General features: G+C 38.0%; 1 protein-coding gene across 2 annotated transcripts in view; it reads right to left on the minus strand.

Annotated features, from left to right (window-relative positions):
• Positions 1-27,691, minus strand: part of USP32 (ubiquitin specific peptidase 32) — a 243,099-nt gene that overhangs the window by 106,020 nt on the left and 109,388 nt on the right. For both annotated transcript variants that reach the window (XM_047832929.1, XM_047832928.1), the window contains exons 3-5: positions 19,267-19,372; positions 14,970-15,088; positions 8,857-9,016 (exon numbers count right to left, since the gene is read on the minus strand). In XM_047832929.1, the coding sequence (XP_047688885.1) occupies positions 8,857-9,016; positions 14,970-15,088; positions 19,267-19,372 (385 nt within the window). The remainder of the gene's footprint in view (positions 1-8,856; positions 9,017-14,969; positions 15,089-19,266; positions 19,373-27,691) is intronic.

Raw genomic sequence — 27,691 nt, forward strand, 5'->3', positions numbered from 1 at the left:
CTAAGTTTCCACATTCAGGACACATTATTTGAAAAGTTTAATGTACCAAATATCCTTTGAATGGAAGAGCCTGCAAAGAATTTAGTGGTGAATTGCTTAGCCAGAAACTGAGAATGTATAGGTAATATGATAAATCATAGCCATCAGAATGCAAACCTACCATGTCAGAATTTCTAAGTGAAATTTAGCAGTAATTCTGACTTTATGATAATGCTTTCATATAAGCCCCATGAAGAAAGTAGCTATTTGCTGAAGCCCATTGCAACTGAGTTGTCTCTTTCACTGGTTTATGCTGATTCTTTATTTCTATAAACTGTAAAATAAAACAGAACTAGAAAGAAAAAGACTTTCCTCCCACAGACGTGGACAAGTTGATTTGTGTACAGATCTACAACCCTCTGTTATGAAACTGCTTGCTTCCAAAACAATAAGTCTCTAGAGATAATGGGGTAAAGCTCACTGATATTTGCAAGCCAAGTGTCCAATGATAAAAGAGGTTACATATTCATTGTAAAGCACCCATTCTACAACAGGCACCAAGCTGAGTCCTTTAAAAACGGTATTATCTCATGTAATCCTAAAGGGTAGACCAATATGCCACCCCAAATATCCTACTTGGCATAAAAATTATATTGAGTTGAAGGCAATTGAGAAGAAGCAGATAAAAGAAAAGCTCTCTGCAAACTCCCCCTACCTTTTGCCTAATTTGTAAAGGTGTCTTCCCTGCTCCTCTACCAGAAAGACAGAAGTAATCACCAGAGACTACTCTAGACCCTTATCAACCTGGAGATTGTACCTGATAAATGAATCTATATAACAAACCTTACTAGCCAGCCCTACCATTAGTTTCTCCACACATTTGCCTTCCCATAATTTGCCACCTCTAGAAACTCAGTCCTTTTGTCTTGTCCCCTCTCTACAAAACTATTGTTCTTTATTAAGATGCTATATAAACTCTAGGTCTAACCACCATGCATAAGCAATGTTAATAAACTTGTTTCTCGCTTGGTATCTGCCTCCTGTGAGTCTAATTTAAAGGGCTCTATCGGGGCACCTGAGCGACCGACTTGGGCTCAGGTCATGATCTCACGGTTTGTAGTTCAAGCCCCGCTTGACACCTCAGCCCTGCTGACAGCTCAGAGCCTGGAGTCTGCTTCGGATTCTGTCTCCCTCTCTCTCTGCCCCTCCCCCACTCATGCTCTGTCTCTCTCTGTCTCGGAAATAAATAAACATTAAAATAAACAAACAAACAAACAAATAAATAAAGAGCTCTATCAATGAACTCAAGATGGGTAGAGGAAGAAAGACTTCCTCCCTACATATCTTACAACACTCCTGTGAGGTAAACTGTATCATTACCTCTGTTTTCCAGAGGAGGAAAAAAAAGTTGAGAGATTAAACAAATTTCCCACTGTTACATGAGTAATAAGCAGCAGGCCCAGTGTCTGACTCAAAGTCTGAAGAACTCCGAAACATCCTATCTGTATTCCTCAAAATATAGTTCAGAATTACCTTAGATGTCTATTGCCCACTGAATGAAATCATTATAGAACCAATAACCAACATGTTTAACACCCTCTCCAAATAATTCTAATGCTCAATGAAGGCTGGTAACTACCAATATACCATGGTAGCTTTATATGTTTTTATTAATATTTATTTATTTTGAAAGAGAGAGAGAGAAAGAGAGAGCACAAGCAGGGGAGCAGCAGAGAGGCAGAGAGAGAGAATCTAAAGCAGTTTCTACGCTGTGAGCACAGAGCCCAATGTGGGGTTTATTCCCATGAACCTCAAGATCATGACCTGAGCCAAAATCAAGAGTTGGACACCCAACTGACTGAGCCACCCAGGCGCCCCCATAGTAGGCTTATATTTTATTAATTTTTTATTTTGGGATATTACTCTTACAAGAAACAAGGATACAACAAAATTCAACTAAGGTGCTAGCAATTTAAAATGTTATAAATAACTGAGAAAATTTAAAGCATAGCATTTCTTCAGACTTTTACCATACACTACTGACTTATTTCCATGGCCACCAGGGAAATCCATGGGTGTACTATAGGAGTAGATAAAATAATTAGTTTAGTGCTCTATACTCCTAAAACAACATATAACTCCTGCTCACTCCTGGGGAAATCAAACGTTTAAACGAGTACTTAGAATGTAGACTTTTAGTAGCTAAAAATTTTTCAATACTTTACAGTCCAAAAACTTGCATTTAGACCACTGTACTAAGAAGAACTCAAATATGAACTGGATAAGAGCCTTGTCCCTATGGGACTTGTAACTTCTGAGGGGAATCAAAGCCACTTCCAAATGACCCTAAGAGAAGGTAAAAAGCATCTTAATTGCTTTAATAGAAATGTAAGATGTGCAGGAATGCAAACAGTAAACTTAATTCAAACTGAAGAAAAATGGAGAAGGCATGACAAAAGAGCATATGGATTTGGCTTTGAGGATGAAGAAGTATTTCAATTCTTAAGAGCTGAAAGATGAAATGCAATCTAAATAAAGGAATATTAGAAGTGATATACAGAGTAACTATAAAAGCCCATGGGGTATAGTCATGGAATATTGACCAGTGCTCTGTAGTTGAAGCAGAGAACACATATAAAGAGAAATGAATATGGAAAATTAAGAACAGGAAAGCAAGCGACGTTAGAGCCATGCTAAGGAGTTTAAACTTTGTTCTATAGAAAATGAAGATTCCTTAAAGGTTTCTGAAAAGAAAAAGTATTTTTTTAATGTAAACTAAGCAACAACAACAACAAATTTGCCCTTCATTCTCTCCTATCATTAACATATACTCAGATAAATAAGGACAAACATTGCAGTGATGGCAGCAAAAAAGAAACTCTTAAGAAATAAGGCTGAATTAAGATTGATGGGGTCTAATGTGAAGTTTGACAAGGAAAAGTCAAAGTTAATCTCAAACTGGATGACTGGAATTACAAATACTATTAACCATGATAGAAAAGACAGGAGGAAGAACATGTTTGCTTTTTGAACCTTTAAGATGGGGTGAAAACAAGGAAACATGCATTTGATTTTACACATGAGATTAAGATGTTAGAATATATATAGTGAATACTCGACAGTCAAAAAGAATGAAATCTTGCCATTTGCAACTACGTGGATAGAACTAGAGGGTATTACACTAAGCGAAATTGTCAGAGAAAGGCAAGTATCATATGACTTCACTCATATGAGGACTTTAAGATATAAAATAGATGAACATAAGGGAAGGGAAGCAAAAATAATATAAAAACAGGAGGGGGACAAAAACATTAGAGACAAATATGGAGAACAAACAGAGGGTTAACTGGAGGGTTTGTGGGAGGGAGGATGGGCTAAATGCGTAAGGGGCATTAAGGAATCTACTCCTGAAATCATTGTTGCATAGATGCTAACTTGGATGTAAATTTTTAAAAATTTTTAAATTAAAAAAAAAATAATAAATATAGAAAAAAGAAAAAAGAATATATATAGATATAGATATAGATATAGATGATATAGATATATAGTGGAAAAAAGGAACAATAGGCCCCAAATGGAGTCACTTGTGTGGAGTCCCATGTCAACATACCAAGACTTAATATCTCATCTAACTGTAGTTTCAGCCTTTCCCAGAAATGTGACCTTTAACCTCTCAATCTGGAATTCCTGATAAGCACCAGAAAAAGGTAATCTGCTTGAAAGACCCCAGGCATTCCCCCAAAGGAAGATGACCTTACCTGAAAACAATCTACTGTTTGTTAGAAACTCCTCCCCACCCCCCCACTTCACTCTCACTCCTGCTCCCTCCTATCTATAAATCTTCCATTTTGTGGAGCTCCTCAGACCTCCTTTCTATTTACTAGATGGGATACTGCTCAGTTCATGATTTGAATAAATCCAATTTGATCTTGAAATTTATTCAGCGGAATTTTGTTTTTCAGTAATACCCAGGAGGTATTTATTAAAATGAATATACAGTTTGGGGTGCCTAGGTGGCTCAGTAGGTTTAAATGGCTGGCTCTTGGCTTCAACTCAGGTCATGATCTCACAGTTCACTGGTTCGAGCACTGCATCAGGCTCCACAGTGACAGTGCGAAGCCTGCCTGGGATTCTTTCTCTCTCTCCTCTCTACCTCTTCCCCAGTTGTATGCACAGCCATGTTCATACAGGTGCACATGCTCTCTCTCTCAATATAAATAAATAAACTTAAAAAAAAAGACTATACAGTTTGAGATACCTCAAGACCAGAAAACTCCATCAAGGTATCACCCACAAAGATATGAAGTATAGGTGAAGCAATGGAAATGGCTGTAATGCAACAAAGCACACACATCATTTAAGAATAAAACAGCTAAAGTCCAACGCATGAGAAACCCTTTCTACATTTAAAAGGTAGAGAAAAAAAAGGAGAACAGTAAAGAAAACTCAAATAATTAAAAACTAGGAAACTACAATGGTTCCAAAGCCAAAGAACAGAATTTCATGAAAACTGAATGGTCAATAGTGCTAATGCTGCAGAGAGACAGGGGTAGATAGAATGACCCTAAGAAGAAACCATTTGGTTTAGAAATTAGAAGTCATTATTACAGGTGAAACAACACATCTACATTAATATTTGCTGTAAATTCAAGGTAAAATGTTTTTAATAAGGCAAAGGCACTGTAACTTTCAAATACTATTAAAACTTCAAAAATCTTCCCAAGTGATAAAAAGCTAAAAATAGAGAAGATCATCTTTAAATAAAAATGGAACCATATAATGGGATAACATTTTTAACATTTTGATAATTATTTTTACTGATTGAATTTAAGTAAGTCAGTCTGTAATCTTTAATAATACAGTGCTTTCTGGGAGTGCAAGCTGGTATAGCCACTCTGGAAAACAGTATGGAGGTTCCTCAAAAAACTAAAAATAGAACTACCCTATGATCCAACAATTGCACTACTGTTTCAAAGGGACACATGCACCCCCATGTTTATAGCAGCACTATCAACAATAGCCAAAGTATGGAAAGAGCCCAAATGTCCATCGATGGATGAATGGATAAAGAAGATGTGGTATATATATATACAATGGAGTATTACTCAGCAATCAAAAAGAATGAAATCTTGCCATTTGCAACTATGTGGATGGAACTGGAGGGTATTATGCTAAGTGAAATTAGTCAGCCAGAGAAAGACAAATATATGACTTCACTCATATGAGGACTTTAAGAGACAAAACAGATGAACACAGGGAAGGGAAACAAAAATAATGTAAAAACAGGGAGGGGGACAAATCGTAAGAGATTCATAAATATGGAGAATAAACTGAGCGTTACTAGAGGGATTGTGGGAGGGGGGATGGGCTAAATGGTTAGTAAGGAGTGCTAAGGAATCTACTCCTGAAATCATTGTTGCACTATATGCTAACTAATTTGGATGTAAATTAAAAAAAAATAATAATAATAATTTTAAAAAATAATACAGTGCTTTCCAAAATAAGCCATAAGCAGTATCTGCATTTGCAAAGTATGTCAGACTTAATTTCACTTTAGGCAACTGACAAAGACTTTCTCCTTGACCATACTTAAGTCTCTTTGAGCCCTCTTTCTGACTAGGCCTCCAACTAAGCCCCCATCCAATCTCTGGCTTGCTCAAATCCAGTCTTGGCTAAGAATGCTGCTAAGTCGTCCCCCTACCTTTGATATCTGATCAAGTTCCTCATACCCCATCTCTGATGAATAAGTCCTTGGCCTTATCCCCCTACCTTTGATGCCTCCTCTTAGTAACTTTCCCTCCAGTGACCACCTCATCCTGCTCCTTGGCCAGAACTCCCTACTTGTCCTTGTTATATTTAGAATTAAGACCAATCTTTGTCTCCTACTGCAATACACCACTACAGAAGTCTTGGGTTGTCTTTCCTACCATTTTAACAAGCATCAGAGTAATTTTTTCTATACCATGAGTCATTAGGGGCGCCAGGGTGGCTCAGTCAGTTAAATGTCTGACTTCAGCCCAGGTCATGATCTCATGGTTTGTGGGTTCAAGCCCTGCATCGGGCTCTGTGCTGACAGCTCAGAGCCTGTAGCCTTCTTCAGATTCTGTGTCTCCCTCTCTCTCTGCCTTCCCCTGCTCATGCTCTGTCTCCCTCTGTCTCTCAAAAATAAATAAACGTTGAAAAAAAATTAAAAACAAAAAAACAAAAACAAAACCATGAGTCATTAAAAGAAAGCAGTCACACTCTTAGCATATATTAGCAGAAAAATAATTCACCACATAATCACAAATGAAAGTACGAGTTCAGCAAAATATCCGTAAGACTGACAATTTAAATATAAATCTAAGTTAAAATTTACAATGAGTATAAAAAGATTCCCTAATTTTTTATGCAAAACAATTTTTTTTAAAGGCTTTCCTATCAAAAATAAAAACAAGAGCACTGAAAAGTAGTAGAGTCAAGTCCATTGCCTATTCGTGCCAGAATTTATCAGAACTTCTGGTAATAATGGAATGAAAATGGGCAGAAAAATAGCTGCTGTGTAATTAGTAGCCAGTCATAAGTTATACAAAGCAACAGGTACAAGTAGCACTTAACATCCAGGCCCTCTATTCAGTTAATAAATACTTATTTTTTAAGGGCTTGGCACAGAAGGAGAAAAAGCAAAGAATAATATAGATTCTATGATTTAAGAGAGATGACATGTACAAATAAATGGAATGCTATAAATAATTTCAGTAAGAGGTGGAAGTGATAAGTTCATCCAAGAAGGGTACAAAAAAGGTGTTACGAAAGTTGAGAGGAATGAGAGATGATTTCTCACAGAAAGGCAAGAAAAAGTTTCCTGGAAACAAAGGGGCATGTGATTTAAGTCTTCAAAGATGACTAGGATTTATAGGGAGAAGTAAAGGGAAACGCACTCCAGTGTTAAGAAGTAGCATAAGCAAAAGCCCAGTGTAGGTACTTTTCTGTACCCACAGAAAAGAATAAAGGTTAACATTTAAGGTCTATGCAGTGGTAACTTCAATGATGTCGCTCAAAAATCCATGGTCACCTGGAACCTCAGGATGTGACCTTATTTAGAAATAGTGTCTGTAGATATAATGAATTCAGCATCCTGAATTTAGTCTGGGCCATAAGTCCAATAACTGGTGTCCTCATAAGAAAAGGAAAGGACACAGAGAGATACAGAGAAGGCCACAGGAAGATGGAGGCAGACACCAAAGTTATGCTGCCATAAGCAAATCCTGGGGTCACCAGAAGCTGGGTGAGGCAAGGGAGGATTTTTCCCCAGGGCCTTTAGAAGGAATATGAACTTGATTTCAGCTTCCAGAACTGTGAGAAAATAAATTTCTGTTATTTCAGTTTACAAATTGTGCTAATTTGTTACAGGAACTTTAGGAAACTAATACCACTAGGTTAAGGGCAATTAGTAGAGGGCTATTGTAAAATAGTATGTAATTGGTCTCTGCCCCTGGTTCCTCCTAATATTTAGTTGTGACCAAACTCTTGTTAACTTCCCGAGTGATAAGGGTTTCTGACACAGTGGCCCTAAATCCCTTGTAATTTCCTGGGTGATACCAGTACTTTGTTCTAATGCCTGAGGTGACTCTTAGTGGGCTTCTGGATAGAGGCTGGTCACCAGGAAGACCAAGCCATAATCAGAAACTTGGAACTTTCAGCCCTACTCCCCATTTGCTGGAGACAGGAAAGGAGCTAGAAACTGAGTAACTGATTATGCCTACATGACGAGGCCTCTATAAAAATCCCAAAGTATGGGCTTTAGCGAGCTTCTGGATTGATGAACATATCCATGTGCCAGAAGGACTGACACATCCCAGCTCCTGGGCTGGGGACCCTTCCAGACCTTGTCTCTGGTTGCTCATCTGTATGTTGTTTTTTTCTTTTTTACACAACCTTTATTATATATTAAGTCAATAAATATAAAATGTTTCCCTGAGGGGCGCCTGGGTGGCTCAGTCAGTTAAGTGTCCGACTTTAGTTCAGGTCATGATCTCACGGTTGGTGGGTTTGAGCCCTTCTTTGGACTTTGTGCTGATAGCTCAGAGCCTGGAGCCTGCTTCTGATTCTGTGTCTCCCTCTGTCTCTGTCCCTCCCCCACTCTCACTCTGTCTCTGTCTCTTGAAAATAAATGTTAAAAAAAAATTTTTTTTAATGTTTCCCTGAGTTTTTATAAGCTCTTTTACCAAATTATCAAACCCCAAGCATAGGTAACATCTAATTTAGAGCTGTTTGATCAGAAGCACTGGCAACAACCAGGATTTATGATTGGCCTCTTCTGTGGGTAGCAAAAAAATGGTCTTGTGAGACTGAGTCCTAAACCTGTGGGGTCTGTGCTAACCCCCCCGGGGGAGATAGCGTGTCAGAAGTGAACCAAATTGCAGAACACGCAATTGGTATCTACAGAGCATTGAGGAATAACTTTGTGTGGGGAAAAAAACCTACGTATTTGAAGTATAAAAGCATTCAGTGAGTACAGAAAAAAAAGTTTTCTTTTTCAGCTATGTACTCAATGCTCCAGCATTTTTAAAAAATGTTTATTTTGTGCGCGCGTGCAAGAGAGAGAAAGAGGGAGAGAGAGAGAAAATCCCAAGCAGGCTCTGCACTGTCAGCGCAGAGCCTGATGTGGGGCTCAATCCCACAAACCAAGAGATCATGACCCAAGCTGAAATCAAGAGTCCATTGCTTAACCGACTGAGCCATGAAGGTGCCCCATAAAGCTCTAGCATTTCATTTTATTACACTCTGGAAGAAAAAAAACACTGACCAGTAAATTTCTCCTTAATAGGCATATTCTCATATTGCTAGGCAACTGTATTAAAAGTGGACAGAAAACAATGAAATGCCGTTACTTACAATGTGTGACTCCAGCTAGAGTTTGGTAGAAAGTGGGAGTATCACTATCATCAGTGAGGGTCACATAAACACCTCCAGATAGTAGCCAACGAGAGAAGGTAAAAGCATCTTTGTTTAGAAGAAGCCAATTTCTAAATTTTTCATAGTTTACTTTTTCACCCTAAAATTAAAAGGAAAAAAAAAAACACATAGGCTTAGTCAAATTTTAAGGTATCTTACTTAAAACTGTACAATTTGAAATTTGAAATTTGTTAATATTTATCTTGCTAATATCTACAAAGAAAGGATTATCTAACACTACAGGGTGTATATTTGGAAATCAAACTGTTTTAAAAAATAATTGTATTTTCAGAACTTCCACTTGCATAAAATCTATGCAATTTAGTTGTAAATTACTTCATCAATTCATTAAAGCAGTGCATTGTTACTAATAACTCACATATTATTTTCTAAGGTATATCCTGAAATCAGTAAAGTGTATTTTTTCCTCTTTGTAAAAAAACAGTTTTATTGAGGTATTACTGGTATACAAAGATACTTAATATGTACAATTTGATGAGACTGGACATATGCAAAACCTATGATACTATCACCACATCAAGATGGTAAACATAGCCATCATTTCCCAAAGTTTCCTTGCATCTTTGTTTTTACTTGTTTGTTTGTTTGGTTGGCTGGTTTGTGGTAAGAACATTTAACATGAACTCTACCCTCTAAACAAATTTTAAGGTGTACAATAATGCATTATTAACTATGGGCATTATGTTATACAACAGATCTCTGTAATTCATTTAGCATGACAGAAACTTTATACCCATTGAACCGCCCCATTTTCCCCACCCTCTAAAAGTGTATTTTTTTTCTATATTTAATAAGGCCAATTTTTTACTTGCCTTATCCCTCTTCTTCAGCACCTTAAACTTTAAGAATGAGCATATTTTAATTAAATATGTATGGTATTAAAATACTCTTTTAAATTTCATTGGCAAATTAAAAACAACTATCCAGGAGCCCTCTTCTAGAAGGCATCACTGAAAACATGTATTCACAAGTCAATTAGAATACAAAAAAAAAAAAACAAGTAGATTGCTATTTCTTTGCTTTTTTTGTCAAGTATTTTGTCTTCTACATCTCTGGATTTAAAAAAAAAAAAAAAAAAAAAAAGTATCCCGGATGAGAAAGAACATGACATAGCTGTGCAAGTCAATTTCTTAATCTGGAAGACAGGAGGACCGAGGGTGAATGAGGGCCGGATGTTTCTGAGAAAAAGACAGAAGCAACCCACATGGAAATACAATGAAGAATGACATTCAGGAGCCTATCAGGTCTATTCCTGATAGAAATATTAAGGGATACAAATAATTCCTAACCTAAAAGAGATATGATAGAAATCATTTATACACCGTTTGGCAGCATCCTATTAAAATACAGCAATATGCTTAGCTTACTAGTTTCAGAACATTTAACAGTGCAATCAAAACATCTAGACAACATTGACAGTCTTGTTTTTCTGAATGGAAGAAGATGGCATTCAGACTTGCTGCAGGGGTATGGGAGGACATTGCCAACATGTTGAGAGATTAGGGATCATACCCTTATTCTCTCTGTTCCCCATGTTTAGTTTAGAAAGAGGATTAGTAGTATAAATCCCATAAGCTCATGTACATTTTTACATATTAACATCTCTGACACTGGGATGAATTTTCAAACCAAGAGTATCCTTCAACTATAACTGGCAGGTCTTTTCTCTCTTTATAATACATAAAGGTACATCTTATAATCAATGGGATTGTAGATGAAGCAAAACATGTAGCATCAATGGTTTCAGTGAGACTAAGATGTTATAAAATGTACCCTCATGTACAAGAAAGCAAAAAGTTGCTAATTATAATAGGCACTTCTACCACCTTCACATATCATTAATATTGAGTATTTACAATTCCCTAAGCACTGTTCTGAACATTCTTTTTTAAGATTTTGTTTTCAAGTAATCTCTCTACCCAACGTGGGGCTCAAACTCACAATCTCAAGATCAGGAGTTATAAGCTCCAATGACTGAGTCAGCCAAGCACCCCTAAACATTTCACATTAATTTAATCTTCAAAGCAACACTCTACCATCCCCATTTTACACATGGGAAAACTGAGGTTTCAAAAAGTTAAATAATCTAAGATCTAAGATAGAGTGGCAAAAATATGATTAAACCCAGGTAGTCCAAAGTTTCTGAGCCTCAGCTATGCACCACACTTCCTGGCTGACTTAGTGAAATATAAAGTAACCACTGAAATCCACCTGTCCATTCGGATCACTGCATAACTGGTAGCACCAAAATGCCATCTGTTAAACCTGACTTTTTATGTTTTCGAGTCATGGGTGTCTTCTAAAACAGAAAGCAAAGGCAAAGTTTCCTTTTATAAATTGTCACAATAGCAGTTTAGAAAAAAAAAAAATCCAGTAACATAAAAGGCAAATAAAAATAAACAGACTCCTAAAATTGACACATCTTTTAAGAACAATATGAATTTCCATCTTAAAAACTGACAACCAAAGAAAATATAAGAAAAGAACAATACAATTCCTATGTGGATTCCTTTATAACTTCATCTTTTAAGGCTAAAAACAGCATAAGATAGAAAAAGTTGAGGGGCGCCTGGGTGGCTCAGTCAGTTAAACTTCCGACTTTGGTTCAGGTCACAATTTCACAGTTCGTGAGTTCAAGGCCCATGTCAGGCTCTGTGCTGACAGCTCAGAGCCTGGAGCCTGCTTCGGATTCTATGTCTCCCTCTCTCTCTGCCCCTCCTCTGCTCACAATCTTTTTCTCGCTTTCTCTCAAAAATAAACGTTAAAAAAAATTAAAAAGGAAAAAAAAAGAAAAGGCTGAAACCTATTCCATGTCACTTAAATCTAGGTGCTAGGTCCACATCATTTAGCTAAAGTGCTTCTCTTTATAATTTTGGTGGCTTTTTAGGATTGCAAAAAACAACACAAAACATTGTTATGGGAGGTCCAAATAAGTCTTTTCTAATATAAGTAGACTCATACTGAAACATGGTAACTTGAAAAGCAAGGGTTTGGATACAATCAGACACATTACTCAGAAATTACAGCACGTAATATATTAAATAGTTGAATCAGATAAAAATTAGCCCATTTACTGTGATTTTTTTGTTTGTTTTGTTTTTAACCAACTGTAAGTATCTAGTGGTTTAAATAGCCATCTACATGAGGGGCGCCTGGGTGGCGCAGTAGGTTAAGCGTCCGACTTCAGCCACGTCACGATCTCGCGGTCCGGGAGTTCGAGCCCTGCGTCAGGCTCTCGGCTGATGGCTCAGAGCCTGGAGCCTGTTTCCGATTCTGTGTCTCCCTCTCTCTCTGCCCCTCCCCCGTTCGTGCTCTGTCTCTCTCTGTCCCAAAAATAAATAAACGTTGAAAAAAAAAATTTAAATAGCCATCTACATGAGTATTCCAAAACCAGGGCCTCTCATTTCTTTGATCTTTCCTTTTCCAAAGATCTTGTCCTTCATACAACACTTAACTGCAGACTTAACTAACAAGTCTTATGATCTTATTATAATAACTGTTCCCTTTCCATTAAGTGCTATTTTAAGCATTCCACTTTCCCCCTTCACTACTTTCTCTTATGAGCAAACTTCTTTTGGTATCCTAACTCCAGTGAATTTTTTAACTCCACAGGACCTCCACCAAGGACCTTCCTCTACATTGCCAATTCTAATGATCACTTCTCAGTGATCAAAAATCAACTCATTTGACCTTTCAGTTTATCTGATATAAACACTCTTTTCTATTAAAATATTTTCATCACTTGGCTTCCAGGACACCATTCTCTTTTGGTTCTCCTCACAGGCTATTCCTTAGGCTCCTGTTTTGAATCTTCTTCATTTCATTAACCTTTCAACCCTGGAGTAAAGGACTCAGTCTTCCAATCTGTTTTCTATCTAAATTTACTCTAAGATGATCTCATCCTCAACTTTAAGCCAACAAATCCTATCCTCTGAATGCTAATTTATACATCAAAAAGCATAGTTGGCATCAGTTTAATGTCTAAAATGATTCTCAAATTTAATTATGTCCTAAATCTCTCTTGATATCAAAACCCCAAACCTCCCCCAAGTAGTTTTAGCCATCTCAATTAATGGAAACTCCATTCACTTACTAAATCAAGTCAAACACTTTAGTCATCCTCTTCTCTGCCACAGCCCATAATCCATATAAGATCCTGTCAACTCTCCCTTCAAAATAAATGCAGAATCTGAAAACTTCTCACCACCTCACTGCTATATTATGATCTACATAATCATCACCTCTTACCTAGATTAGTCACAGATATCTTGTATGGACTCTGTTTAGCCTACCCTGTACGTAAGAGCCAAAATGATCATGTTTAAAAAAAGAAAAAAAAAAATCATGTATTTCTCTACCCCAAACCCTCTAATTGGTTCCACCTCACTCAGGGTGAAAATCAAAGAACTCATACTGTCCTAGAGCCATATATAATCTCCCCACTTCATCTCACACACTTCCCCAACCTCTGTAACTTCTACAAGTCTCTTAATCTAATCCAGCTCATTTGGCTCCTCTGTTGTTCCTTGGACATATCAAGCACACTCCAACTCCAGGCCTTTGCTGTATTCTCTTCTTAAAAAATGTTTTCCTCCAGATTTCTGCATAGTTTGATCTTTCTTCCTTTAAATTCTTGGTTCAAATGTCACTTTATGTGACAAGCCTTTCCCAACTACCCTATACAACATACCAACACTCTGCCACCTCCTCCCCATCACCACCTATCCCCCTTATTCTACTTAATCTTTCCCTATAGCACTAATTATCATCTCATATATGTACCTGCTATTGTGCCTAAATTTTGGAGAACTGGGTAGCTAGCCACATTGAACTCCCATCAAAATGGGAATATGTACATAAAACTTAATAAGAAAAATATACATTCTCCAAGATGTACAGAGTATTAATGCATTTTACATCTGTGTGAAAAATTCAATTAATCAGGCCTGCAAAGATTAGGTTACCTTTTTTGGACAGGAAATGTTTGTTATTGGAGAGAAAAACCATAGCCTAACTTGTCTTGAAGTACTGAAATACTATCACAGCAACTTGCAGTGCAGGAAGCCAATCCTTTTGCACCAAACACACAGAAATATGGAGTAAAATAGAATACCATAACCACTACTAAAAACTGTACAGCCAAGTTGAAGGCAAGATACAGAAATCTCCAGGTGCTATCAACACAGAAGAAACTCAAAGCCAGAGTAGTGAAAAACTAAAGCTACAGAGTCCAAAGAGCTATGAAAACCAGATACATGCATATAGCTGGAGTACTGACAATCAAGGCCTTTACAGTTAGGAAGGCGACTAAACTAAAATGAATAAAACCCACAGCAGTGAGGGACTGTCATATCTGTAAAACACAAGTGGCTCAAACAGCCACCCATGAGGAATCATGCAGCATTGAGTGTGCTGCAGGAAAACATCAGAAAATTCTAAAAGGGTTTTTTTATTCTACCACCTTTAGGGCATTTCCAATATTAGCAGACCTGTGAAAAGGAAGAAAAAAAAAAGAACTTTCTCTGTTAAAGATAGACATTTTCTACTGTTTTTCTATAATGAAAATATATTATTTATGAAAATAGAAGAAAACGACAGGTTTTTCACACCCAAATATTTCACTATGCAAATCAGCTAAGTCAAGTAAGTGATAAAATAGACCTTGATGGGTGAGAGTCACAGAATGACTTAAGGCCAATGATACACTATAAGATGAAAAGCAGTGGCATGTATGATCACCAGTGAGTGTGTATGTATTGGTGTAAGAATGTGAGTGTGTTTTATTATCCCTTAAGTATAGACAGTTGTCTTTAAAGTAGAACTGGAAATTTTAAGATTCACAAATATAACAGTATTAAGTGTCATGGACCTTTGAGAATAGCACACAAATAATTGAAACATCAACCATTAAAAACAAAAATGTCAAGAATATGCTGCACATAAACATCTATTCATCATAGCTAAGCCCATTATATAACTAAGGGTTAATACTTTGTAACAGGTAGGGATGAAATGTACATCTTTAAATATACCTCTGAGAAACACTTCCTGAGTGTATCTGGGACTTTACCATCCACCACATGGAGCATTCTTTCCATTTCTTCCCGTACAACATAGCTCCCAGATTCACTTGCAAAAAGACTAAAAATGTCTAGAAGAAAGAAAGAATAAATTAAACTTACCATAGATTAAATATACCCTGGCAGAAGTAGAGAGGGAAGAGAGAGGTAAATATTACTAAGTGATTACTAGTGCCAAGCACTTTATCAATATATCATTTAATTTATTCCTAAAAAAAAAAAAAAAAGAAAACCAACAACGCAAATTAAAACAGCAATATGATATCTTTTCAAACACATCAAATTTGCAAAAATGTTTAGGTGTGACAATACAAAGTGATAGCAATAAATTAGGAGAAACAGGAACTACTGTACACTGTTAATGAGAGTATGAATTACTGCAACCACTTTAAAGAGTAACTTGCCAAAATCTGGCAAAAGTGATGTATGCTAGAAATTCAACTTCTTTTTTTTAATTTAAAATTTTTCTTAATTTGAAAAGAGGGTGTGTGCGAGTGGGGGAGAGGGACAGAAGGAGCAAGAGAGAGAATCCCAAGCAGGCTCCACACTCAGCAAGGAGCCCGATACAGGCTTCGATCCAATGACCCTGGAATCATGACGTGAGCCGAAATCAAGAGTCATTCAATCAACTGAGCCACCCAAGCATCCCTAGAAATTCAACTTCTAAGCAGCTCGACTTCCACCCTCAAGAAACTTTCATACGTGTGCACAAGAACAACAATGTTCACTGGAATATTATGTGTAATAGCAAAACTCAGAGGAAAAAAGATAAATATCTATCAATAAGAAAATAGGTAAACTGACATACACACACAATGGAATACTACATAGCAGTTAGAATATAGGAACTAAGTGCTTCAAGATGGATAAATATCAAAAACATTCAGGGAAGGGATACCTGGGTAGCTCAGTGAGTTAAGCATCTCACTCTTGATTTCAGCTCAGGTCATATCTCATGGTTCCTAAAATTAAACTCCATGTCGGTGCTCAATCCCTGCCTGGGATTCTCTCTCTCTCCCTCTCTCTCTGACACTCACACACTCTCTCTCAAAATAAATAAATAAACTTAAAAAAATATTCAGGGAAATATTTTTGGGATTGTAAAGCAAATTATAAAATAATCTGTATCATATACCATTTACTTAAAAAGTTTAGGGGGACCTGGGTGGGTCAGTTGGTTAAGCATCTGACTTGTGCTCAGGTCATGATCTCACGGTTTGTGAGCCTGCTTGAGATTCTCTCTCTCTGCCCCTTCCCCACTTGTGTTCTCTCTCCCTCTCTCAGAAGAAATAAATAAACTTTAAAAAAAAGTTTAAGAAGTTTAAAATCTGCAAAACAACTGAAGATACGTTTAAAGGTATATAAAATATCATAAAGGTAGAAACACCTGCATGAGGAACAAAAGATCACTATATTCATGAGAGTGGTTACAGTTGTAAAGGGAAGAGTGGGAATGAGACCATGGAGAGATACAGAGAGACAGCCTCACTTTGGATGTAATACTTTACTTCCTAAAAAATAAGATCCAGCACAAATATGACACAATGTTAAGAAATAATAAAGCAGGTGGATGTACATATTGTATGTATGTTTGAAATACTGTTGTTATGGATTGAACTGCATCTCCCAAAAAGATATGTTGAAACGCTAACCTCCAGGAACTCATGAATGGGACCTTATTTGGAAAGATAGAAGATAGAAAGATAGAGGAGACATTCCATCCCTTTGAAGGCCCAGGGGGTTTCATTGCTTGCATTCCCACATCCCATGGAGGATTTCTTCAGGGGGAGTATTTGCTGGAGTGCTCTGACTACCTGTTACGGGTTGAACTGTGTCCCACCAAAAGATGGTAAAGTCCTAACCCCGGCATCCACAAATGTGACCTTATTTGGAACAGGGTCTTTGCAGATATAATCAAGTTAAAGTAAGGTCATTAGGGTGAGTCCTAATCCAATATGACTGATTATAAGAAGAGAAGACAAAACACAGAAGAAAACCATGCGAGGAGATAGGCAGAAATTAAGAGTGATGCACACACAAGCCAAGGACAGCAAGGACTACCAGCACCAGAAGTTAGAAAAAAGGAAGGATTCTTCCATATAGGTTTCAGAGGGAGCAGGGCCCTGCTAACATCTTCAATTTGGACTTCTAGCTTCCACAACTACGAAATACGTTTTTGTTGTTTTAAAAGCCACTTAACAAAAGTTTGCAGTACTTTGTTATGGTAGCCCTAGGAACCTAATACAATTGTATAATAAAAATAAAAAAAAACTTAGGGGTGCCTAGGTGGCTCAGTCAGTTGAACGGCCGACTCTTGATTTTGGCTCAGGTCATGATCCCAGGGTTGTGAGGTTAAAGCCTAGTGTAAGGCTCTGCGCTGAGCCAGCTTAAGATATTCTCTCTCCTTTTCTCCCTGCTCCCCGCCCACCCCTCTTCCCCACTAGCACTCTCTCTCTAAAATAAAAAAAAGGAAGGAAGGGAGGGAGGGAGGGAGGGAGGGAAGGAGGGAGGGAGGAAGGAAGGAAGGAAGAAAGGAAGGAAGGAAGGAAGGAAGGAAGGAAGGAAGGACTTTATATGTTTGTGTTTATGATGCCCCCAAATGTTATTTTTAATTACTGGCTGCGTGGAGCCACAGTATCTGTTTGTTGGCAGAGGAATGCTAATTTGAAAAACCAGGATCACAGTTAAATTCCAAGTTGGTTCATGGATACGTTCAATATCTTAACTGTGATAATGTGGGTATATATACGACCCCAAACCTATCAAAGTCCACACTTTATATGTGTGCATTTTATTGCAAGTCAATTGCACTTCAATAAAACTATAAAAAAAGAAATAGATTAAAAAGAACAGCGTAAATATAGGATTAAGAAAGAAGATTCTGAGGGATTTAGGAGAAGCAGTCAGAAGGCAGGTTAGAAAAGGAAGAAGGTTGGGGCGCCTGGGTGGCTCAATCTGCTGGGCGTCCGACTTCGGCCTAGGTCAGGATCTTGCAATTTGTGGGTTCGAGCCCTGCACTGGGCTCTGTGCTGACATCGCGGAGCCTGGAGCCTGCTTCGGATTCTGTGTCTCCCTCTCTCTCTCTCTGCTCCTCCCCCGCTCATGCTCTGTCCCTGTCTCTCAAAAATAAATAAATGTTAAAAAAAAGAAAAAAAGAAGAAGAAAAAAGAAAAGGAAGAAGGTAAATCTGGAGAACAAACAGAGGGTTACTGGAGGGATGTGGGAGGAGAATGGGCTAAATGGGTAAGGGGCATTAAGGAATCTACTCCTGAAATCATTGTTGCACTATATGCTAACTAACATGGATGTAAATTTAAACAATAAAAATAAATTAAAAAATAAAGAAAAGGAAGAAGGAAGAGAGAAAACCCAGCATCTGATGGCCAAGGGTTAAAACCTAGGAATTCTCAAAGTAAATGTTTTCTTTACTTCTCCTGGGAAATTTTCAATAAAACTTTCACCCCAAAAAGAAACCCTACATTCATTAGTAGCTGCTCTCCATTTTCCTATTCCCTGCCAGCCTCTGGAAGTCACCAATCTACTGTGTCTATGCATCTGCCTAATCTGGACAATTCATATAAATGGAATTACATACCATGTGGCCTACACTTTGACTGGCATTTATCACTTTAACATAATATTTTCAGGTTCATCCATGTTGCAGCATTAGTACTTTATTCTTTTACTGTTGAGAAGTATTTTACCATATGGAGGTATCACATTTTGTTTATGTTGAATGCAACAGTTGATGGATAATAGGGTTGTATCCATCTTGCAACTACTGTGCACAGTGCTGCCATGAATACTCTTGTACATTTTTTTTTTTAATGAATACATGCTTTCAATTTTGGGGTGAACATACTGGAGTGGAATTGCTGGGTCATATGATAACTCCATGTTTAGCAGTTTGAGGAACTACCTAACAATCTTCCAAAGTGATGGTACCATTTTACACTCCCAGCAGCAATATTGCTGGGTTTCAACTTTTCCACTCTTCACCAACTCTAATTATTACCTATCTTTCTTATTTTAGTCATCCTGGTAGGTATGAAGAAGTATCTCACTGTAACTTTAATATATATTTCCCTAATAAGTTTACATTGACCATTTTTTCAAGTGCTTATTAGCTACTTGTGTATCTTCTTTGGAGAAATATCACCTCATATGCTTTCACTGTCATCAGAATTTTCAGGTAAATTATTCCGCACACAAATGTAGTATTATCATTTTGAGATATTAAAGTACGTACATTTTGCCTTCTCTTCATCTCTGCCTCTTGTAAGAAGGACAAGTCCAACTATTAAGTTATTGAAGTGCAGTCCTTTGGATGTTCCACCAAAAGAACAGTATATCACCTAGGAGAAAATGATAAAGCCAACATTAGAGGTTTCAGTTGTTGAGGAATTTGAGGCTCATACCACCTTTACCAAATCTTGTCTCTATCTCCAAACAAGACTCTGGTAAACTTTAGTAAAATGATGTTATACATCTTGTTAGTGCACTCAGCCAAAAATACACTTTATCTATTCTACTATATATATATATCACTGGCTCACACACTAACTATTCTTTTTCTTTGGAATCCTTATCAAGGTCAAAGAAGATAAAGGTTCAATAGCCCCAATAATGTGGTAAGAATGTTGTGTAATTACAGAATTTCCTTCAACCTCTGTAAAACTTACATACATTTTGATTTGAAAGATCGACATCTGGGGCCTCTGAGTGGTTCAGTTGGTTAAGCGTCCGACTTCGGCTCAGGTCATGATCTCAAGATTTCTAGGTTCGTGGGTTCAAGCCCTGTGTCGGGCTTTGTGCTGACAGCTGAGAGTCTGGAGTCTGCTTCAGATTCTGTGTCTCCCTCTATCTCTGTCCCTCCCCCACTCATGCTCTGTCTCTGTCTCTCAAAAATGAATAAACATTAAAAAAAATTGAAAGACTGACACCCTCTGAATGTTTAAAAATGGAATGACAATCACATTACAATATATAAATACACCAAATTAACACCTTGTATACTTTAAATGTACACAATGTTATATGCCAAATATATTCAATTTTATAAAAGTAAAAAATACAGAAACCCCTCAAGATGTTTTATACACTCTTAGAAAGGAGTATCCTAGTAATCAAAACTAAAGAAGAAAAGCGATGCATAAGAAAGGGACAGCAAAAACAATGACATAAATTCATTCAGTTAGTAATTCTTTATTGAGCGCCTAAGGTGATATTGTGATATAATAAGAAATAAATATTTGGTCTTCCTCCAAGTTTCTGACACAAGAGCTTCTAAAACTCTTTGCTGAATGATATAGGTAAAAGAAGCATCTTTGGTTATTTACCCAATAAGTCCCTTTCATTCATATCTGAGTTTATGCTAATGAAATGACTCTTGGTAGGCCTTTACAAAGCCTCAGAATGTGAGCTGGTAGTCAGAGGAAAAGATGTGATTAGAGGGTTAGAATATTCAGCAGCACTTCCCAATCTCCAGGAGGGGAAGGGTGTGCTGGAAATTTATTTAATCACCAATAGCCAATAAATGGCCAGTGATTTAATCAGCCATGCCTGCATAATGGAACTTCCATTAAAAACCCCTAAACCAAGGGTTGGTGAAGACATCAAGGTGCTAGCAGAGGGGAACACCCAGAGATGGCATGGAAGTTCTGCATACCATCCCCCTCCCTGCCCACCTTCACCCCTTGCCCTTTGTGTCTCTTTCCATTTGGCTGTTACTAAGTTGCAGCCTTTAAAAAAATAAACTGGTAGGGGTGCCTGGGTGGCTCAGTTGGTTAAGCGTCCAATTTCAGCTCAGGTCATGATCTTGCAGTCTGTGAGTTCAAGCCCTGCATCAGGCTCTGTGCTGACGGCGCAGAGCCTGGAGCCTGCTTCAGATTCTGTCTCCATCTCTCTCTGCCCCTCCCCTGCTCACACTCTGTCTCTCTCTCAAAAAATAAATAAACATTAAAAAAAATTTTTTTAAATAAATAGGTAATAATAAGAGGAGGGGCCAAGATGGCAGAACAGCATGGAAGGTTTTTTTTGTCTCTAGGACCTGAAATGCAGCCAGATCATCACTAAACCACCTTGCACACCTAGAAAACTGATTTGAGGACTAATACAACAATCTGCACGACCTGAACCACACAACTGGGCAGGTATCCAGAGTGGAGAGGCGAACTGGGAGAGAAAGAAGCCGCTGAGGACAGGGAGCTGTTTTTGCCTGGGGAGAAGAGGCATGTGAGGCGGGGGGTGGGGGAATACAGGAAAAGCACCCACCCCTGAAAGCAGCTGGAGAGAAAAAGGAACAGTGGAAACAGCCACAGGGACTAAACAAAAAAGGGAGAAAGGAGAGGGTTTAAATTCCATTAAGACTCTATAAACAGGTGGAGCACAGAGTCTGAAACTCCACAGCTCAATACCTGGCGGAGCTCTGGTAGGAAGGGGAAATCCCTGGAGGCAGAGTGTGAGGTCTGAGGGGTCTGAGGGCCACACAGGGAGAGGTGGTTCCCCTACCGGGAGGACATTTGGTAGAGGCAGTGTGGCCTCCCCACAGGCAAAGGTCCCAGCAGATCCCTGAGAATGGCCACATTCACTGGTGTCAGAGCCAGGATGTTGAGGGTGAAGCCTGATGCCAGATGTGTGCTGTGATTTGCCGTAATCCCTGAAATGCTGCTGCTACATGACTGCACAAACTTTTTTCTGGGAAGGGCTGGTGGCTGGCTGCAGTCTCTGGGCATCAGCAGTGGCATGGTCTCCTGAACATTCCTGGGGGTGGCCAGCACCCAGCCATTGCTGAGAGAGACCCTCCCCCAGAGAATAAGTACAGAAATGAGGGGTTGGGAAACACGGCCCCATCTGAGATAAAACTCAGGAGGGAGGTGCCGCCAGGCAGCCAGATGCCTTGGTCACACATAGTGTAGAAACGGAGAATGGACAGAAGCCAGAGACAAAGAAGGGGTGCTTGACTGCTAGTAGGGAAGAGCACAGAGTTCTGATACTAGAGACTGGGTAGCTGGGTGACTCCATTTTCACCCCTTCCATGCATGCCCCTACATGCCTACACCCACAACAATCTACCCCACTAAGCTAAGCAGCACCATCTAGTGGAGAATGTAGCCATTACACTAAGCCCTGCCCAAATGGGCCAACCGCACTCTTGAAGAACACAAGTCTCTCTGCCTGCTTAGTTTGCAGACTATAAAGTGCTTCATAGTTTGACTTCTAGGGGAAACCAGATGTAATTTCAATCATATTTGACTCTGTTTGTTAGTCCAACTATTTAATTTTTTTTCTTTTCTTATTCTTGAATACAGAAAGAGAAAAAATTTATTTTTATTTTCCATTTTTATTAAAAAGATTTTTAATTTTTTTCTACTATCTTACTTTTTTGTAAATTTTTTATATTCTATCTTACTTCCATTTCATTTTATTCTATTTTATTGCATTCATTTTCTCAAATGTTTTCCTTTTTCTTTTCTTTCTTTCCGTTTCTTCTTTCTCCCTTTTCTCTAATCTATCAAGTTTCTTTCAATAATGAGACCAAAACACACCTACGACCCAGCATTCTTCATTTGATTTTGTTGTTCTTAATTGTTTAATTTTTTTTGTACTTTATTAATTCCTTTTCTTTCTTCAAAATGACAAAACGAAGAAATTCATCCCAAAAGAAAGAACAGGAAGAAATGACAGCCAGGGACTTAATCAACACAGATACAAGCAAGATGTCTGAACCAGAATTGAAAATCACAATAATAAGAAAACAGGCTAGGGTTAAAAACAGACTAGAAACCCTTACTGCAGAGATAAAAGAAGTAAAAGCTAGTCAAAATGAAATAAAAAATGCTACTACTGAGCTGCAATCTCCAATGGGTGCCACAGCAGCAAAGATGGAAGAAACAGAGCAACGTATCCACGATAGAGAGGACAAACTTATGGAGAATAATGAAGCAGAAAAAAAGAGGCACACTAAGGCAAAAGAGCATGATATAAGAAATAGAGAACTCGGTGACTCATTAAAAAGGAATAACATCAGAATCACAGGGGTCCTAGAAGATGAGGAGGGAGAAAAAGGGGTAGAAGGTTTATGTGAGCAAATCATACTGGAAAACTTTCCTAACCTGGGAAACACAGACATCAAAATCCAGAAAGCAGAGAATGCCCATTAGATTCAACAAAACCAGCCATCAACAAAGCATATTATAGTCAAATTCACAAAATACTCAGGCAAGGAAAGAATCCTGAAAGCAGCAAGGGAAAGAAGTCCTTAACCTATAAGGGAAGATAGATCAGGTCTGCAGCAGACCTATCCACAGAAACTTGGCAGGCTAGAAAGGAGTGGCAGGATATATTCAATGTGCTGAATCGGAAAAACATGCAGCCAAGAATTCTTTATACAGCAAGGCTGTCATACAAAATAGAAGGAGACTTAAAGAGTTTCCCAGACAAACAAAAATTAAAGGAGTTCATGACCACTCAACCAGCCCTGCAAGAAACTTTAAGGGGGACTCTCTGAGGGAAGAAAAGACAAAAAAAAAAAAAAAAAAAAAAAAAAAGACCAAAAGCAACAAAGACCAGAAAGGACCAGAGAACAACACCAGAAACTCCAACTCTACAGGTGACATAACAGCAATAAATTTGTATCTTTCAGTACTCACTCTAAACCTCAATGGACTAAACGCTCTAATCAAAAGACACAGGGTAACAATGGATAAGAAACCAAGATCCATCTATATGCTGTTTACAAGAGACCCATTTTAGACCTAAAGACACCTTCAGATTGAAAATGAGGGAATGGAAAACCATCTATCATGCTAATGGCCGCCAAAAGAAAGCCAGAGAAGCCATACTTATATCAGAAAATCTAGATTTTAAAATGAAAACTGTAACAAGGGATGAAGGGCATTATATCATGATTAAGGGGTCTATCCACCAAGATCTAATAATTGTAAACATTTATGCTCCAAATGTGGATGCATCCAAATATATAAATCAACTAATCACCAACATAAAGAAACTCATTGATAAGAGTAGGGGACTTCAACACTCCACTTCCAACAATGGACAGATCATCTAATCAGAAACTCAACAAGGAAACAATGGCTTTGAATGACACACTGGACCAGATGGACTTAACAGATATATTCAGAACATTTCATCCTAAAGCAGCAGAATATACATTCTCCACTGCACGTGGAATACTCTCCAGAACAGATTACATACTGGGACACAATTCAGCCCTCAACACGTACAAAAAGATGCAGATCACATCATGCATATTTTCAAACCATAACACTACAAAACTCAAAATCAACTACAAGAAAAAAATTTGGAAAGATAACAAATACTTGGAGATTAAAGAACATCCTACTAAGGAATGAATGGGCTAACCAAGAAGTTAAAGAGGGAATTAAAAAGTACATGGAAGCCAAGGAAAAAGATAACACCACAGCCCAAAACCTCTGGGACACAGCAAAGGCGGTCATAAGAGGAAAGCATATAGCAATCCAGGACTTCCTAAAGAAGGAAGAAAGGTCTCAGATACACAACCTAACCTCATACCTTAAAGAGCTGGAAAAAGAACAGCAAATAAAACCTAAAACCAGCAGAAGGCAGGAAATAATAAAGATTAGGGCAGAAATCAATGCTATTGAAACCAAAAAAAACAAAAAACAAAAAACAAAAACAAAAACAAAACAGTAGAATAGATCAATGAAACCAGAAGCTGGTTCTTTGGAAGAATTAACAAAATCGATAACCCTCAAGTGAGTCTGATCAAAAAGAAAAAGGAAAGGACCCAAATAAATAAAATCAAGAATGAAAGAGGAAAGATCACAACCAACACAGCAGAAATACAAACAATAATAGGAGAATATGAGCAATTATATGCCAATAAAATGGGTAATCTGGAAGAAATAGACAAATTCTTACAAACATATGAACTACCAAAACTGAAACAGGAAGAAATAAAAAATTTGAACAGACCCACCCATAGCCAGTAAAGAAACTGAATTAGTAATAAAAATCTCCTGGGCGCCTGGGTGGCTCAGTCTGTTGGGTGTCCAACTTCGGCTCAGGTCATGATCTCACAGTATGTGAGTTCAAGCCTCACATCAGGCTCTGTGCTGACAGCTCAGAGCCTGGAGCCTGCTTCAAATTCTGTGTCTCCTCTGCCACTCTCTCACTCGTGCTCTCTCTCTCCCTCTCTCTCTCAAAACTATATAAACATTAAAAAAAAAGTCTTAAAAAAATTAAATTTAATTTAAAAATCTCCCCCCCCCCCCCAAAAAAAAGTCCAGGGCTAGATGGCTTTCCAGGGGAATTCTACCAAACATTTAAGGAAGACTTAACACCTATTCTGTTGAAGCTGTTCCAAAAAATAGAAATGGAAGGAAAACTTCCAAACTCATTCTATGAAGCCAGGATTACCTTGATTCCAAAACCAGATAAAGACCCCACTAAAAAGGAGAACTACAGACCAATTTCCCTGATGAACATGGATGCAAAAATTCTCAACAAGATACTAGCCAACCGGACCCAACAGTACATTAAAAATATTATTCACCATAACAAGTGAGATTTATACATGGGATGCAGGGCTGGTTCAATATCCGCAAAAGAATCAATGTGATATATCACATCAATAAAAGAAAGAACAAGAACCACATGATCCTCTCAAAAGATGCAGAGAAAGCATTAGACAAAATACAGCATCCTTTCTTGATAAAAACCCTGAAGAAAATAGGAGTAGAAGGATCATACCTCAAGATCATAAAAGCCATATATGAAAGACACACTATTAATCTCATCTTCAATGGGGAAAAACTGAGAGCTTCCCCCTGACATCAGGAACACAACAGGGATGCCCACTCTCACCACTGTTATTCAACACAGTGTTGGAAGTCTTAGCCTCAGCAATCAGACAACACAAAGGAATAAAAAGCATCCAAATAGGCAAGGAGGAAGTCAAACTTTCACTCTTTGCAGACAACATGATACTTTATATGGAAAACCCAAAAGATTACACCAAAAACAGCCAGAACTGATCCATGAATTCAGCAAAGTCGCAGGATATAAAATCAATACACAGAAATCAGTTGCATTCCTATACACCAATAATGAAGCAACAGAAAGAGAAATCAAGGAATCGGTCCCATTTATAATTGCACCAAAAACTATAAACTACCTAGGAATAAATCTAATCAAAGAGGTGAAAAATCTATATACTGAAAACTACAGAAAGCTTATGAAAGAAATTGAAGATGACACAAAAAATGGAAAAACATTCCGTGTTCCTGGATGGGAAGAACAAATATTGGTAAAGTCAATACTACCCAAAGCAATCTGCATATTCAAAGCAAATCCTATCAACATAACACCAGCATTCTTCCCAGAGCTAGAACAAATAATCCTAAAATTTGTATGGAACCAGAAAAGACCCCGAATCAAGCAATCTTGAAAAAGAAAACCAAAGCTGGAGACAATCACACTCCTGGACTTCAAGACGTATTACAAAGGTGTAATCAACAAGACAGCATGGTACTGGCACAAAAACAGACACTCATATCAATGGAACAGAATAGAGAACCCAAAAATGGACCCACAAACATATGGACAGCCAATCTTTGACAAAGCAGGAAAGAATATCCAATGGATATTCTTCAGCAAGTGGTGCTGGGAAAACTGGACAGCGACATGCAGAAGAATGAACCTGGACCACTTTCTTACACCATACACAAAAAGAAACTCAAAATGGATGAAAGTCCTAAATGTAAGACAGGAAGCCATCAAAATCCTCGAGGTGAAAGCAGGCAAAAACCTCTCTAATCTTGGCCACAGCAACTTCTTACTCAACATGTCTCCAGAGGCAAGGGAAACAAAAGCAAAAATGCACTATTGAGACCTCATCAAAATAAAAAGGTTCTGCACAGAGAAGGAAACAATCAGCAAACTAAAAGACAATTGACAGAAAGGGAGAAGATATTTGCAACGACATATCAGATAAAGGGTTAGTATCCAAAATCTATAAAGAACTTATCAAACTCAACACCCAAAAAACAAATAATCCAGTGAAGAAATGGGCAAAAGACAAGAATAGACCCTTTTCCAAAGAAGACCTCCACATGGTTCACAGACACATGCAAAAATGCTCAACATCACTCATCATCAGGGAAATACAAATCAAAATCACAATGAGATACCACCTCACACCTGCTACAATGGCTACCATTAACAACTCAGGCAACACCAGACATTGTTAAAGGATACAGAGAAAGAGGATCTCTTTGCACTGCTGGTGGGAATGCAAACTGGTATAGCCACTCTGGAAAACAGTATGGAGGTTCCTCAAAAAATTAAAAATCGAACTACCCTACGACCCAACAATTGCACTAGGTATTTATCCAAGGGATACAGGTGTGCGGTTTCAAAGGAGAACATGCACCCCAATGTTTATGGCAACACTATCAACAATAGCCAAAGTATGAAAAGAACCCAAATGTCCATCAATGGAGGAATGGATAAAGAAGATGTGGGGTGTGTGTGTGTGTGTGTGTGTGTGTGTGTGTGTGTGTAAAGGAATATTACTCGGCAATCAAAAAGAATGAAATTTTACCAGTTGCAAATATGCGGATGGAACTAGAGGGTATTACGCTAAACGAAATTAATCAGTCAGAGAAACA

The sequence above is a fragment of the Prionailurus viverrinus genome, chromosome E1 (genome assembly GCF_022837055.1).
Source record: "Prionailurus viverrinus isolate Anna chromosome E1, UM_Priviv_1.0, whole genome shotgun sequence".
NCBI lineage: Eukaryota > Metazoa > Chordata > Mammalia > Carnivora > Felidae > Prionailurus > Prionailurus viverrinus.